The sequence below is a fragment of the Pleurodeles waltl genome, chromosome 12, assembly GCF_031143425.1.
Source record: "Pleurodeles waltl isolate 20211129_DDA chromosome 12, aPleWal1.hap1.20221129, whole genome shotgun sequence".
Lineage (NCBI taxonomy): Eukaryota > Metazoa > Chordata > Amphibia > Caudata > Salamandridae > Pleurodeles > Pleurodeles waltl.
Window position 1 is genome coordinate 688,148,018 of NC_090451.1, and position 17,065 is coordinate 688,165,082.

Below are 17,065 nucleotides of genomic sequence, written 5' to 3' on the forward strand. Positions count from 1 at the left end.
ACTGCTATCAAATCGTAGACTATGCCCTCTTTACCACACAGAAATATGACCCAAGCCTCTTGAAACTAATCGACCTCTCAGCTTCCTTTAACAGATGCACCCTGGAGTCCTCCTCCTACCTTCCCAAACTACACCGGTTTGTTCAAATGGGCAGCTCCTGCTCACAAAAGATCCCTATTACCTGTGTGCCTATGGACTTCCCCAACCTTTAAATAGAGTTCACTGGTACTCACAGACAACAGCTTCAGGGCTCTCCAACGTGCCGATGATACGCAACTCTACTTGAAAATGTCCTCTACTAAAGGCATCCACCATTTCAAACGTTGCTTGCACATCATCTAGACTGTATGTCCAGTGCCTACCTGAAGCTCAATCCACCCAAGACAGAACTCCTGTTAGTTGCTAAGAAGAATAAACAACATACAGTACAACGTTGTCTGAGTGGCATGAACCTTGATAGCTTTGAACCCCAACTTTCATCAAATGCCAAGTCACTTGGATTCACCCTGGACCTCAACCTCACCCTCAAGGAATACACCGACAAAAACCAATACAGCCTAGTATCAGCTTTTTCTTTTAAAGAAGGTCAAACCATTTCTTTCAGAAAGCACCTTCAGAACTGCTGTTCAACCCCCTATACTTTCTCATCTGGCTGGGGATAATGCCCGACGTGATCTCCCATGTATTCTACACGTCAAAAAATGTCACACTCAGAGAGACTGAAGAAATATGATCAAATCATCCAGATCCTGATGGAACTCCATTGGCTCTCCTTGGTGGTCCATGCCATCTTCAAAACCAGCTGCATTATTTACAAAGCTTTGCAACCAGCACCCCCCTCATCTTGCAACCAAGCTCACCATCTTTGTTGGATCTCGGCAGACTATTTGACTGCACACTATCAAGCATTAAAAAAGAAAAAAAAAAAAAAGAAAAGAAAAAACAAGGCAGCAAACTTTTCCATACATGTATCTGGAACATTCCTGAATCCATCAGGAACGCCCCAACAGTGCTCCAATTTAGGAAAGAGGTGACGACTCTTAAAAGAACACATCACAAAGCATTAATTGTCCTCTTACTCGCTGAATTCATGATTGTCAGTGACCAATTGGCTAGTTTTGTGCTATAGAAATGCCATACACATTCAAGACCCTGCCCTGCCTTGAAAAGGAGGACTCTGAGAGGCAGAGACAGCAGGAACAGAACACAGTCCACTGCAAACCGCAGAAGGCTCTCCACTTCCAGGCCATGAGACTCTGTGGCCCCTTCTGCAGGTCTAGAAGCTAAAGTGCATGAGACTGGGCAATCATGGACATCAACACTGCATCGCTCTGTCTCCACATACTGAAACCAGTCATCTGTGAGCTTTGAGATGATACGTGCTAACTCAAAATCGTGTTCCACAACCTTATCACCAACCTATACAGGAGCATCGCTATGACAAAGTGGACTTTATTTCAGTGGAGGACATGTCTGATCCGAGGGAGAACCACCAATGAGAATTTAAATTAATCCCTGCAGCACCTTCAGACCACACCCTTCATATTGCCAGGCACGTGGCAGCCTTACTTTTTGGACTGAATGTGCAACTGCACTCGACTCAACTGTGCAGTGTCAGCCCACCTGCTCTTGAAGGGCTGAGCTGGACTCCACACCACTGGGAACAGTTCAGTACCCACCCAGAGCCAGCAAAAGAGGACTAACCTGCCCAGGACTATGAAGAGTGAGGGATGGTACAGAGGTCTCACAAATCTAACAGTATTACTGGTGGAGACGGTACGGGAGAACCAAGAAAAGGGGGCGGGTGGACAGCAGATGACCTGTACTCACCAGTTTCCAGATAGGATAACAGGGCCAGAGTTTAAACTGAAAAGAGAATACATTTTCTTAGGACAGGGAATAGCATTTGTTAATAATCATATTTCCCTCACAGTAATTTTACTTTTAAATATTGTGTACCACATTTTTGCCTTGCCCATAAATATTTTATGTACAACATTGTGTTCTATGACTTAAGCATTTTTTTCTATTTGAGCAAAAACACTGGCTGAATATGTATTTATTGATCGTTAGATATTTAATTGAAATGTGCATCTTCACCCCTCACCACCACTATGAGTAAGCTTTGGACTACTCAACACTGCTACCCTGAGATTCAAGTGCTAAGTGAGTTACTTGGTACTAAGTTTTGGGCTCAATAGTAAAGTAAAGCCAGGACAACTGTGGTAAAAGGGTCTGGTTGTTACAACTGAAGTCTGCTTGGACACCAACATTCCCCCAGGCCTGGGACAGCAAACATCTCAACTTCTTTCAAACAAGGAATTAAATACCTTCTACTAGCAGACACCTCTGGTCTACATTGCTGCTCTAATATTAGCCAATCTTCTAGACTAGGATTTTTTTTAAAAAACCCACACCACAGGATATTGCCCCAGCAGGTCATCTACACTGAGTTGTAGACCTCTCTAGTACACCTGCTTTACACACTAAAGCATTATAGGACAGTCATCTCCTCTAATAACAGTTACTTAAATGTTGCTTACTGTTATAGTACTGTTAGTATAGATCATACAGATTTGTGAATTGCTTTTAGGAGACAAAGACCTTACATTCTCTGCTACATTTTCTGTATACATTCAGAGCATCTTGTCATGCAACAGTATGTGTGAGCTATATAAAACCACCTTTCCTCTGGTTTGTACTTACTGTACCTATTTGTAAAGAGTCCTGATGTTGTCAAAAGAACTGGTCCACACAACAACAAAAAATTAAATTGAAATAAGCAAAAAATTTGCACATGACATGGGCCAGTCATCCGCCATGACTCAAATAATTCCATCATCCTAAGGGGTGGCCATCTGTTAGGAAGCACAGAGTCCTCCTCGTACCCCCAGGGAGTCACCTTGAATAGTAGTTGCAACCATTAATTTAATAACAAATATTTGTGAATGCAGTGCATGCAGCCAGTACCGAATGCACCTGTGGAGATGTGCTGAAAAGCAGAGAAAGCAGTGTTTCAAACACGACAGAAACATCTCACCAACAACAAAAATAGACTTCTGTCTTTACACTTTAATACACTCAAATTATCACAGCGAGTCTTTTTTTTCAGTTCCGCTGACAGAATTGAATGCGGTTGGTTATGGATTGTAGATGGCATAGTGATAAGGCATAAAAAGCTGACCAAATTGAGCTTCAGAATCTGAAAACTCACAAGGTAGGGACGGAGTCCGGATGAATGTAATAAAAAAAAAAAAAAAAACATTAAAAAACAGGCCCAGAACTCTCCTTTCCTCCTCCCTCAATGATTTACTGAACCGTAATTAGCAACAGCACTTGTCCGCATAACTCTGAAGAAGTCGTCCAATCATGCAATGCACAGAAAATGAAACCTTCATGCACAAGCCAACAGTCTTACAGAAATGAGCGACTCCTGTTGTTCAAGAGCAGAAACTGTATGCCATTAAGCTAGTAGCCACACAATCTGGGGCACCTCTGGCAAAAGGTTTCAAACCTGACTCCAAGAAGAACTTAAAAGCCCACACTGTAACAATAATCCATAGCTTACTCTGAGGAGCAGCTCTCAAAAGCTGCATTGAGCTCTTAGCAAAGGTGGGGCACCATATTAACACCTCCTCCCACCATATGTGAATAACCCTATCACCTCCCACCCAAAGAGGAGGCTCTAGGGAAGCTGTTGGCCCACTTGAGTTCAGGCAGGAGTGTCAAAAACGAGTGTGACAATAGCACCAAGAGGGCCAAAGATCTGCCAGATTTTCAGAATATCCACAAAAGACATTTCAGTAATAGTCTAACTGGAACATGTTAACATAGTTAGTACTCGTCCTGAAAGTCTAGCAGGGATCTGGCTCTTCCTGAACTCAGTGATCTGCACTGGGACTGCCTATACACCTGGGCAGCAGAGAAGGAATAATTTATTTGCCCTTAAGTCATATTGCTCATGGGGAAATAGAACTTCTTAGTCAGTGGCCGTGCAGTCCACGGAAGGAAGAGGGCCCTCGAAAGCAGACCCAACAGTCAGCTGCAGGTGCATCAGTACAGAGAGCAGAACGCCAGTGAACCCTGCCAGGGTAAGCATTCAGGAAGCAAGGCCTCGGTCCCTGGTGCAACCTATGCAACCTTTGAATGAGACCAAATTTGAGACCTCAATGTTTTCCCTTAGCACTGAAGGTGCTGATCTGAGCTCTATCACAGCATCAAGGATGCACTTCATAGAAGTAGAGAGAAGCACTGGATAAAACACTCGATGCCCACTTCACGACAGTAGAAAGAAGCTGAAGCTATGAACCACAGAGTGCAAATCATGCAAATCATCAGTAGTGAGATTTTCAGACTCAGCACCGTAGAGGGTACCAAGATTCAGTCCATCACTCCAGAGTGCACACCACAAGGATTCAGTCCAGCACTCCAGAGTGCACACAGTAGCACCAGTGAGAATCACCAGCTCAATCAACACCCGAAGGAGGAAAGAATGGCCGCGTACATGGCTCTGTTGTGTGTCAAAGCGCCTGACAGTTGATTGTGGTGCTGCAGATGGCTTAGGCGACATGGAACTAGCTGGATGGAGGAGAGGAGTTTAGGGAGACTGTCATTAAACTAAAAACTCAGCAATTCAAGATGCTGCTAGTGCTTAGTATTCTCTGATACTGGGCCAGTCTTGGCCACTGCACAATAGGAAGGTTCAGGTCCAGTCCAGGCACCATATTTTGTGCAGCAACACAATATTTCCCCCTGCAGCAGGAGGCATGCACAAAGATGTAGTGTTTTAATTGAAAGAGAAGTTGGCATCACCTGCAGCATTCACACTGGTACCAAAGGTTGAAGCTCCATTTCATCAATCTGGCAGTCGCAACAAACCATATACGCTTAAAGACTCCCGGTAGCGACAGCTGCTGCTTTCACAAATGTTGTCCTTAAGGCTCAGCTGTCCCTAGTGCAAAACATTTCAGATAGGACCAGCAGGTGCATTCACGCAAAGCACTGCACCATCCTGCTAGAAGGCAACTTGGACAAATCTTGGCATCCACATTTTAGCAATCCGTCGTGATCTTGGAAGAAAGCTCCTGGATCCGCCGGGCACTGCAGCTCTTGCATAGAATGTGGCCATCAAGCGGGTAGCAGCCCCTGCCCTCTCCTTCGGAGGAGAGCAAGAGACCACACTCCTAAAATGGAAAGCAACAAGCAGTCAGAAGATGGGCAGGAGAAGAAGGCAATGGGGATGGAACTAAAGGCCAGAGAACAAAAGCAAGTCAGAGGAAGGCATCAGTGGAGGATCACGGAGGGGAGCAAGAGACCAGAGTCAGATGACGGGATAGGGAGCCGGGAGACCCAAAGCAGTTAGATCAAACAAGAAATGAGGGGCTGATGACATTTTTTGGGAAGAGAGGCTAGAGATAACATTTTAACTTCCTACCTCACACTTGTAGCAGTTAATGTGAAAACTTCGATCCAGGGCGACAATTCTCACCGTCTCTTCCTGCCCTGGCTCTGGCATGATGGCATTTCCACAAACAGAACAACGTGGCGCAAATTTGCTGCGGAGAAAACACAGGAGTTAATCAGGTTAAAAACATTTTTTTAGCTTGTAATCTTACGTCGCCATCACAGCGTAAGAATGAGTGAGCGAAGGTTTTTTTTAAACGTACAAATCAGCAAACATTGTCTTGGCGCTATAAAGATATCACGGAGGAAAAGCAACACAAGAAGACAATGAAAACGGTCTGGGAGAATAGAAGAGTTTTTAGCTTCCTTCTCAACACCAAGAGATGATTTATTTCTAGAGAAATGAAGGTGAGTCACTACAAGGTTCAGGTCTCGTATGAGAAGAAGAGACTTCAAGTTCTGGACCTACGAATCTTGGAAACTACGAAAATATCCTCAGAAGAGGATCGTAAGTAACAGGCAGGGGAGTAGATCTTTTAATTTATAACACTGGATCATTGGCATAAAAGGCCTGCTGACAGAAGCAGAGGGCCATAAAGATGAATTGTCTTTCTATTGGAAGCCAGTGAAGCTCAAACAGTAGGGGAAAGGAAATGGGGCAGATAACAAGAGGTAAGGAAAAGCTGTTGTGCTGCTGCATTCTGAACCACCTGGAAGTGTCTAACCAGGCAGCCCAAAATAAACAGAGTCCCATACTCCAGGTGAGACCGCACAAATGCCTGGACCAGTCTTCTGAAAATAAATGGAGAAACAAATGTAGGGATTTGTGGTGCAAAACTATAAGGCCGGGTCAAAATAAACTCCACGGGCCTTAGCCGTGACACACCTGGCATATCTGGGCAGCAATGCTACCCTGATCCACGGGAAATTCCTTTACATTCATAAACATTTCTAGGTTTTCTTTAACTTGTATTGTGCTTTTATTCACTTTACCTTACAGCTTTTCTATGTGGTGTTTCAAATAGAAGTACTCTTACAAATCAGCTTATGGGTGAGAGATGATTAATGGAGCCGCTCTAAGGCTGTTTCATTTTGTATACGGAAGCACCACAGAAGTATAGGGTCTTTACAAGTCCTAAGGGAAGGGTACGGCAGCATATACTGTAACATAGTTATTGCTCCAGTCAAGATCAGGAGGTAAGAAGTTCATAGACTGAGAGCTCTGCCAGACACAATCATGGCCAGATTGCTGCTTGACAGGGTCTACAGCAGTGGTCTATAAGCTTTGTAACACTGCACCCCTCCCAGGAAAAGAAGAAAAATCAACAACAACAACAAACAAAAAATCATCGGACCCACCCTCCAATTTTTTCATTATTTTTCTGTTAAATTAGCAATGTTTAAATATTATTGGGCATTGCAGTTAAGTTTTGTTACTGTTTTAAAAATGCAATCAAATACATGATGCCAAACCTACTAGTCTGGTCAGGCAAGCCTTACTTACGTGTACAAGTATCCACAGTGCGATTATTAGAAGTGAGGATGGGGATTTTTGGAGTCCCTTCCCTTTTGGCACATACTACCAGCGTGGATGTAATGACAAAACATGTTAGTGATGGTCCATTACAGAGATGTTTACTGCTGCTTATTTTTCTCAGCTTAAAATAAAGTCCTGTTATTAGCAAAATGCTTCTTTTGACCAGAGCCTGACAATTAACCCCGCCCCCAAGTTTTAGATCCCTGGTCTACCGTCACTTATAAGGCATGGTACCAGAAGCAGCTGATGCTCAGTGACAGTCCTACAGACATCTGCAGATTCTGAACTAGACACAAGGTGATAATGACTTACCGGTGAAAGTCATCAATGCAGTGGATCTGGCTGGTGGCATCCACAGTGAAGGGTACACCGTCTAGGCAGCGCCTGCAAACCACACAGATGAAGCATTGCGGGTGATAGGCTTGGCCCATAGCTCGCAGAATCCGGTCTAGGATGGGTTTGGCACACATAGAGCACTTTTCCAATGTCACCTGTGAAGGCATAAATCAACAACTAATCTGTGGTCAGCAGACATTCCTGCAAACTTGTTGAGTGAAGAGAACACGTTTGCTCAGATCACTCTGTAAAGCAGGCACTGCTAATGTTGTTATAATAGGAGAAAGCAAGGAGATGCCACAAAGACAAAGGGAAGGTGAATACACATGACGCACAGTCCACTCAGAGACACCTGGAAATGGAATGACCAATGAAATCTGTCCAGAGTCCCAATATACACAACCTCTCAGTCACAGGAGGTGTGTGCACCAATAACATCAGTCACAGCATGCCACTCGTGAAGCGTGGTAAAGTGTGGGGGGAGGGTACGTCTGTGTGTTAATTTTTAAAGGTGGGAGTTGCTACAAAACCCAAGTCACAGGTGATAACACAAGCAGGTGATAAAGTCTAAGCAGACCTAGTTTTCTTTTTATCAGACCACTCTTACCAAGACAGGAGGGAGGATCCAATGCTCTGTGCTCAGCAGGTATGACATAACCATATCCTGGTTAGAAAGCAGAACAGGGTCCGTCCACTCCCCATGCATGGAAGTGGGGCCAACAAAGGATGTGCTCTCCTGTGGCCAGGGGGAAAACAGGAGGCACTGCTCCTCTCACCCACCACGGCCACAGAGATGCCCATCATCAATGAGGCTAGGCCACACCAGCAGTTGTAGTCAGTGTGGAGCTGTACACAGAGGTGCCCTTAGTTAATGCAGTGGGAAGTAAGATATAGCAGTGGACAGGAACAGGCAGACAGCTTCATGCAGGGTGTGGAGAACAGGAGACATTTTCACCAGTGGTTAGGGGCTGCACTTACAATGTAACAGGCCTCACAGTAGGATTTCTTTTCGATGGCGTAGAAGGGTTGCCCACGTAGGCGGCAGTTGCAGCTAATGCAGGTGAAACAGTCCTCATGGAAGACCTGGTCCATTGCAATACAGCCGGTGCCATCCCCCACCACGTTCTCTCCGCAGCGAGAGCAGCGGCCTGTAAGAAACAAGTTAAATGGGCCAGTCAAAAGGGAAGCCCTATTATCCCATGTGGCGCACAGGGTTGGCTTGGAGGACCAGCCCTACAGTGAAATCCAGAGATTGGTGCAGATCCACAGCACAAAGCCACGAGCTCAGATCCCTACACAATTACAACATCAGTTCGGGTTCTATCACAGTTTAAAGACAGGGTTTTAAAAGATGATTTGGTACACTGGATACCGATGGCTGATAATAAACATCTAGTCACCTGTACAGGGACAGTGCAACTCTAAAACCGGATCACTCAAATACACGTAGGTATTCAGGCCTATGTCAACTTCCCTAAGAGCAGGCCATTCATCAGCCTTTTCCCTGCAGGGATCGCTCATCCATCTTCTCCAACAGATTGCTCCTCTAGTTCCAGCCACTTCACTATTATAAGGGAAGGCCACATTTCATATCTCTCTCTGCTTTAAGGAAAGTGAACATATTGGTATTTCTAACCCATCCCCCCAAGAGCAGACTGCGACTCAATTTTCATCAGGGTTGCTACTCCGATTGTAAGCCATGCATTCATTTCTGGTCAGCGAGTTCCCGGACAGCAGAAAGCTTCTCACTTTCCACCCCTCCTTTCATTGCTCTGAAAGCAGGACCTGCCCCAGCTTTTCCCAGGTGTCACTGCTCCCAAGGTAGGTCACATATTCCATCTCTCTATCTAGTTCTCTCAGAGCAGGCCACTATTCACTTTCTCCCCAGGGCCACTGCTCTGAACAAAGGTCAGCTATTCATCTCTCTCTCCGGCTAACTGACAAAGCAGGTAATCCCTCACCTTCTCCAGTTTGGGCTCACCCAAGAGCAGGTCGCCCTACCTTTTCCCCATGATCACTGCAATAAAGTTAGGTCACCTCTCTGCTGCCTATTCCTGGACAGCAGCCCGCACCTCCATTTCTCCCAGTTTGGTGACAGCCTTGAGCAGACACCATCTAGCTTAGCCAGAGAGTAGCACATTCTCAGCAGGCTGATGGCCAGATACGGTCTGATTTAGAAACATTTAGACTCACCAAAGTACTCTCCTGTTGGAGGGTGGTTCATGTCGTGGACAAGTTTCTTCGTCAGTCTGTCAAGTTCCTCTTCAGACCGACTTGAGGACCCCTAATGAAAGAAAGAGGTACATAAATCTAATGGTTCTAATCTGTCGCTGAAGCTTCTTTGCCACCAGCTGCACAGTTCTCATGTAGGGCTAGTTACCACCAATGCCACACTGTGCCCTAACAGATTTCATTTGTAGCTCTTAGGTTCTCCTTCTAAGCACTTTTAGCACCAAAAGCTCCAGAGCCCATTTCAATCTGCATGAGCCTCTTGTTCAACTTTTTCTCCATTTGCTTCTTCATAGATATGACCATCTATGTCCACGTCAGGACAGAAAGGCTGGAACAGAAGAAGTGCATTTCCCCCTCCCCAAAGTCAATAGGTCTATTCCTAGTACAGTTTTATTGCCTATTGCACTTAACTCGTCAAATAATCCCAGAAAAAGTACAGAAATGGTAGACGTATTTTTAATGACCATTTTCACTATCTTTAGCAAAGAAAACCTATTGTGGCAATAATTTTTTAGGTTGCCTTCACCTCATCTCTGATGCTACTGGAAACTGTTAAAAGCAGCTCTGGGGGCAAAACGTTGACTAAAATGTGTCAATGTGACTTATTTGAACCCCAAAACCGAGTCCTTTTCAACACAAGTACTTCAGTTAGTCTTGTCTTCAGTTCTCTTGTAGCCCTAAGCAGCAATCCTCCTGTAACTGGGTAAGCAGGCAATCCTACTTAACCTTGCTTTGATACACTACAATACTATCAAAAACTTGAGGACCATCTTTTGTCTGCATGGATAGAACAAGAATTGGGAAGCTAATAGGTTTGGAGTTGGCTGACAGCCTTTTGGCTTTATCAATGCTAATTTTGCAATGTTGCAATATCTTATAAAAACCTTTAATGTTGAGGAGCTGCAAGACCCTCGTCAATATGTATATACATATTTATATAAAAGACACTGATAAAAAGCAAAATGTTTTTGGGCTTATAAGTGCACACTGCCATATAGCCGCATATTGTGAGGGGAAATACTTTGAGTAGATCCATGTCACGTGAAAGAGCAGAATGCAATCACTCTCATTCAAGCTAGCCAACGGCTGAGGCCGCTGATCTCTTGAGTTATGCAGTATACGTAGAAACATTATTGAACAAAAAATCCAAAGGTCTTTGCTAACCTCAGACTTAAAAAGCTTTTGCTAACCAAATTTTAAGTGCTAAATTCATAACCACCCATAAACCTTTAACCAGAATGATCTAAGTTGCGTTGGATGGAGGGACACAACGGAAGGGTGGCACACAGTAGAACTATCCGACTCTTGTGCAACCCTGTAGCCCCTTGCTTCACACCTCTGGACCCAGACCGCCCCGTAAAGCCCCGCTAGCAGAACTGGCTTTTTTGAGGTTGTGGATGAGACAGTGCAGGGGCCAAGGATCTCTGGAACAAGAGTGGAGATGCTGAAATACACAGACGGATGTATGCAAAAGTTGAGAATGGACCACGACCTTCCAGAGCACCTTAAAAATCAAAGGGAAGATGTGGGGAATCTCTAATGGTACGGATTGCCAGCATGACTCAGTTTCGGAGATCATGTTGATGTGGGCTACAGTGGACTGTTGCGCAGATAGGATCCCAAGCTGCCCAAAGCAGGACAGGTCACGCTAGAAACCAACATGGTTTGCAGTAAGGGCTAATTGGATGGTTAGATAAACTCTTCTTTCATGTCAGAATTTATCTAATGCAATTGTACACTATATGGGAAATGCCTAGTGACTTTTCAAAGTCATGCCAACATTCCCATGTAAGCTGAGTACCCCGTACTAAAAGTAGTTGGAACTGCACACAATGCACAGGAGATCCTTTGTAAGAGGCAAAGATCGCAACTCCTCTACAAACACCTAAACGTTCTTGCTCCATGCTGAGTAGCACACAAGAAAGGGGGGCAGTTAAACTAGGCCATACCTTGCTCCCCTCCTCAGGAACTGTCATGGTGCTGGTCGCATGGCAAATAAAAGGAGGGTTGAGATGATATGGTTCAGCCCTGAGTGACACAGACGCCTCTGCCCATCTACGTAGCTGGAATCCTAGGCTGGGTCAGGACTGCTGTACCAAGCACTAGCAATGACAACCGGTCTCGAATGCAAGCGCTATTGGCTTGCTTTGTCATTGTTTTGTTGTCATGCTGTACAGCACCACAGGTGCTGTGCACATCATGGCTAAAAGTAATAATTAAAAGAGCGATATGATGCTGGGAGAGCTAGGCGCATCACAGCACTATATTTAATTACTTTTAACAATGCGGCAGAGCATGGCTACAAGACACTGACAAACCCAATAGCTCTTGCAGGTGAAATCTATTGGCTAAAAGCCACAGGTACAGAATCAGGGCAGCGCTAAGACTTTCATCATTCTAAGGTGGCATCTCACACTGACAGTGCTGTGGGTCAGCAGGCGCTATAAAAATAATTAATCATCATTTCTAAACTTGGGGAATTTGTAATGCTCCAGAAAAAAAAGTTACACTTTATTTTGCCTAGAAATAAATCTGTGCTATCAGAATAACCCTTAACATGTCAAATCTCTGGACGTACAATACAGTCCATAAATGCCTCGAACTCTGGTTTACGTATGGGAAAAAAGATTGTCCCTTAGGAGCAATGCTAGTAAAATAATTTTTAAAAGTGCACAGGGTTTCTTTACTGCAGAGGGGTGACGTGGAATTATTTAAACCAGTCAAAAACAAGCACCCCCACAGTTCACCTGTTTATTAGTAACAACTGTTCTCGGGGTGACATCCAAAAGTCACCGGGAGGAAAAATAAACAATTACTCTTGTGGGGGTACTGAGTGCACTAGCGCGGTGCTGGAATGTATTACACCACGACAGGGAGCACCTTCTGACAGCTACAGTCGAGCTGCTTGCTTCACACCACCCTCAATTATGTCAGAACCCTTTAGTCCCCTGCAAAGGTGCCACCTTCCTGTGAAGCCACAGCTCGAAGAGACTGCTGGGGTCTCCGCAGCCCTATGCTGTGGTTAGACAACATGAAGACCACCACTGGAGTTGCCCCTGCCTTGTCTCTACATTTTGCTCACAGTGTAACAGCTAACTTTCTTTTAGATAACCAGAAAAATGTCTGCTTCTGAATAATTGCCAAGTTGCTTTTAACAGTAAACATTGTCATTTTGGGGGCAACTGTATATTGGACAAAGTTTGTCCATGTGGTGGGTTGTCATTTTTTCCCCGTTAAGTGGCTATTTTAAACAGTAGAAGGATCCTGGAAATAAAAGGAGAATACTTGGAGAATAGAAGGAAAATGCATTTTGGTACTATACAAAGTATCCTTGCATGAGCTAGCTAGCAAGAACGTGCGAAGGATGGGGAGGCAACGGTGGGGCAAGCAACAATAGGAAGCAATGGGACAGGAAGAAGGGAGAAAAAATGAAAAATAGTATCTTAATCACAGCATCAGAAGCAGAAGGACCCAATCAAGATAAAGCTATCTGCACCTGGTCCATGCTCCAGAGGAAAGAAGAAAAGTGATGCTCTGACACACACTGCCCAATTAGGAGGTAGAAAATAGGAGTGACAATGAAGCCAACAAATAGTAAGCAATGGGGGAGCTCCAAGACCCTTTTTGTCCACAAAATCTCACAAGCGAGAAAACGTGCTGTTACAAGCTAGACCTAAAAATTGCCAAGCCTGTTCCTGACTGGTTTGGGACTGAACAAAGCGGTCTGTTATATTTCATCCTTTGTTGTAGGTCATACCACCAACATGGTATGCTTGCATGTTTCATCTATGACAACTTTTCCCTAGGTACTGTGCTGCCCTCCTGCATTCCCTGAATTGGAGCAGCTAGATTGCATGCTGTAGAATATTTTATAAAAGTGCCTCATTTAGTTTGAAATATACGTTTCGTGGTTACTGAACACACCTGCAATTTTGCTATATTTGTAGTTCTAACATCCCATCTCATTTAGGAATGCTAATGCCTATGTTGTGTCAAAACGTTGTGTGCATTTATACGAAACTCGAAGAAAATCCAGTGCTGCTGTGTTCAGGTTTTAAAGCTTGTTTGAGACTGAAAAGGCCTATCAAGGAGACATGAAGTCCTTCCTCCTCAACTACACGAAGGCTGCCTTCTGGCAACTTTCCTCGCTCCCTTACAGTGGTCCTACTCTCATCACTGCATTGAAATTTACTGCTCATCCACCTTCCTTGAACCAACTGCACTTACCCCTCTCTGTGCAGCCATGATCCCTACTTTTGGATCTCTTGCTCATTCCTGCTGTGAAGGCCTCAAACCCAGACTCCTCCAACTTCTCCTGTTACACCGCCTGCTCTCACCGCCACCTCTCCAAGGTCTTACCTGTTGATGGTATCCTGCTGATCCCCCAGATGACAGGGCCGTCTGTTCTCGGTTCACTCTGCTGACTACCCCCGGCTGTTGCACAGAAACCTTTGTTCCTGCACTGTATTGGTCACCTTCTGCCTTCTTAGAAGGTAGCTGTCCAAATTTCCTATCCTGTGGAACCTCAGTGACACTGTATCCTGAATCCGCTCCACCAGGATAGGAGGAGGTCTGGTACCAGTTCTGACCTGGTCCCATCTCTGGATATCGACTCTGCTGTGCTCTATTCGACACATCTGCGTTGTGCAAAGATGCTCTGTGGGCCAACTCTGTAGTCTGTGGTCCTCTGTAAGAAGACTCAACGTTCTGTGAGGTTCTATATGACAGATCATTGCCTTGCATTCCTCTAGGCTGAGAACCTCTGAAGGCCTGCTCAGTCGACTGAGGTTCTCTGTACGATGGTTCAGCCATCTGAAGCCCACGGTATGATGGCTCAGATGCCTGAGGTCCTCTGTATGATGGCTCAGATGCCTGAGGTCCTCTGTATGATGGCTCAGATGCCTGAGGTCCTCTGTATGATGGCTCAACTGTTTGGGGTGCTCTGTATGGTGGCTCTGTTATTGTAGGTCCTCTGTAGGATGGCTCAGCTGCCTGTGGGCCTCTGTACATTGCCTCAGCTGCCTGAGGACCTCTGTACGGTGGCTCAGCTGCCTGAGGACCTCTGTACGGTGGCTCAGCTGCCTGAGGACCTCTGTACGGTGGCTCAGCTGCCTGAGGACCTCTGTACGGTGGCTCAGCTGCCTGAGGACCTCTGTACGGTGGCTCAGCTGCCTGAGGACCTCTGTACGGTGGCTCAGCTGCCTGAGGACCTCTGTACGGTGGCTCAGCTGCCTGAGGACCTCTGTACGGTGGCTCAGCTGCCTGAGGACCTCTGTACGGTGGCTCAGCTGCCTGCGGTCCTCTGTACGGTGGCTCAGCTGCCTGCGGTCCTCTGTACGGTGGCTCAGTGCTCTGCATTCTGTAGGAATATTCTGTGTTTTGCGGTCCTCTGTAGGGTGGTTCATTGGTGTGAGGTCCTCTAAAAGACTGTTCGTTGGCCTGAGGTCCTCTGTAGGAGGGATCCATGGTTGGGGATCCTCTGTAGGATGGCTCTGTAGTGTGATGTCCTCTGTAGGAGGGTTCCATGGTTGAAGGTCCTCTGTAGGGGGACTCCATGGCCTGAGGTCCTCTATAAGACTGTTCAGAAGTCTGCTGTGCTCTGAAGGGTGGGTCGGTAGCTTGCTGTGGGGTGTAGCCGGACCCCATGTGACGCGGTGATGGTGGGCCATAGGCTTGCTCTGCTTTCCGGCGTGGCTCTGAATAGTTCGTCACCGGCTGGGCCACCTTGACCTGGACGTTAAAAGCGGGACTGGTGGAGGACGAGGCAGTAGTGTAAGATGCTGGCATTGGCTGCGGATAAGGTTTCGGCAACTGAGACACCCCATAACCCCCTGTCAGGGATGCCCCATGTGACTCAGCTGGTGAAGGGTTGTAGGAAGAGTTAGTCGTAGAAGAGACTGAATATGTGGCAGCCTGCGGAGATGCCCCATATCCTGATGTCTTTCGATCCATCCCATATGATCCAGTATTAGCTGTTGCCCCATAAGCAACTTGCTTCGGTTTGTAAGCTGTAGAAGCTTTGGAGGCATGCGACGCATGAGTTGCACCTGATGAGTGTGTCATCGCATCATAACCCTGCAAGAAAAAAAAAAAAAGAAAGGTGTTTCTAGCTTTGCTTTCAATTTGTAAGCCATGAAGTAATTTGTCTCCCCTTTGTCACCACACCCATTGGCAAGCTACATTTGCTGCATAAACCATTGCTTCGCGTTTTAAGGTACAGCTATTTAACCTACCACTTCTTGTATCTTTCCATAGTAAGAATGCATTCGAACGGATCACTGACGCAGGTCGCCAGGATCAATCAAAGGTCTACCTGAGGCTCCGGTTGCCGCCGGGGCCCACTGCTCTCCATATCGGCCAGCATGCTGGTGAGGGAGTCTATTTCTGCATCAATGCTGGAGGGGCGGTAGCTGCCCCTTTCGAGGGAGATGCCCTACAAAGGAAGAGACAAGTCTAGTCTAGTAAGGGATCAAAAAAATAAGGGGACAATTCACAAAGAGCCCTTTGTCACCATGATATGGTTATTGGAGCACAAGAGCGGGATTAAACCCGATATTTAAAAAAAACCTAAGTAAGTAATGAGGACATTTTTCTTAGAAATATGAAGCCTTTACAATGTACAGTGATCTGTGCAATGCCAAAACCATGCATCGACATAACGTCCACAATTGCGTAATAATAATAGAAAAAAAAATAATCGATCCTTTTAAGGGCTTTGAAAAACATATTGCAGAACATTTCCATCTTAATAAAATATTTTTGTTTTGTTTAAGGAACACTTCAAAACACAACTGTATAAAAACAATGCACGTGGTTGTATCCTAGTAATTCTATTTGGTGTATAATACACAAAACAAATAAAATGTTGGGTTTTAATAAAACATACCATAACACAAATTATTCAAAGTCTGAATACACTCTTCAACAGGGAGCAACTACATTTACAAACCTAGCGAGACGATTTTAGAGTCAAATTGATCTTCAGCATAAAAACTATGTACACTACAAGGGGCCCACCCTCGATGATTGACACAAAATACATTTGCTGTGTAGCAGTGGTCCTTTTCGACAGTTTAAACAGCCCAAAAAGAGCATTGCACTGCGGAGTTCAATGATGCTGCACTGTTATTCAAGTCCTGAGACACCCTACTGTAATTTTACTTATGTGAGGAGCTTGCAGCATATACTGCTAGCTCAAACTGAAAACAAACCTCTAGCCTGACCTGTCATACACCGCAGACCCAACACAGAAACCTTCACTCAGGTTTTACAATGCATCCCAGTTCTACCATACCAGCAAGAGGGAGCCACAGTTCTTTCACATTGCACTAATTTCCAGATCTGATATATGCTCTGGTCTTCATGTACAGAAACATCCACAAATCTCTGACAACCAGCTAGGGGGACATTTCTAGAAGAAACTAAAAGGAGACACTGAAAACACAGCAAAAAGGCCAGAAATGGACAGGTGTTCATAAACACCACTTATTCTGCATGTTGCTTAGACAAACCTCAAGGCAAAATACACCACAAGAAGAAGTCTGATAAGCCAGTCAA

The 17,065-nt window shown here is 45.2% G+C and overlaps 1 protein-coding gene across 3 annotated transcripts in view; it reads right to left on the bottom strand.

Annotated features, from left to right (window-relative positions):
• Positions 1-3,052: 3,052 nt before the first annotated feature.
• Positions 3,053-17,065, bottom strand: part of LOC138268756 (thyroid receptor-interacting protein 6-like) — a 41,769-nt gene continuing 27,756 nt past the window's right edge. For 2 of the 3 annotated variants that reach the window (XM_069218744.1, XM_069218745.1), the window contains 7 exons: positions 15,822-15,941; positions 13,868-15,583; positions 9,470-9,560; positions 8,255-8,424; positions 7,253-7,431; positions 5,435-5,555; positions 3,053-5,183 (listed from right to left, as the gene is read on the bottom strand). In XM_069218744.1, the coding sequence (XP_069074845.1) occupies positions 5,052-5,183; positions 5,435-5,555; positions 7,253-7,431; positions 8,255-8,424; positions 9,470-9,560; positions 13,868-15,583; positions 15,822-15,941 (2,529 nt within the window). In that variant the 3' untranslated portion in view covers positions 3,053-5,051. The other variant, XM_069218747.1, reaches the window with a different exon arrangement.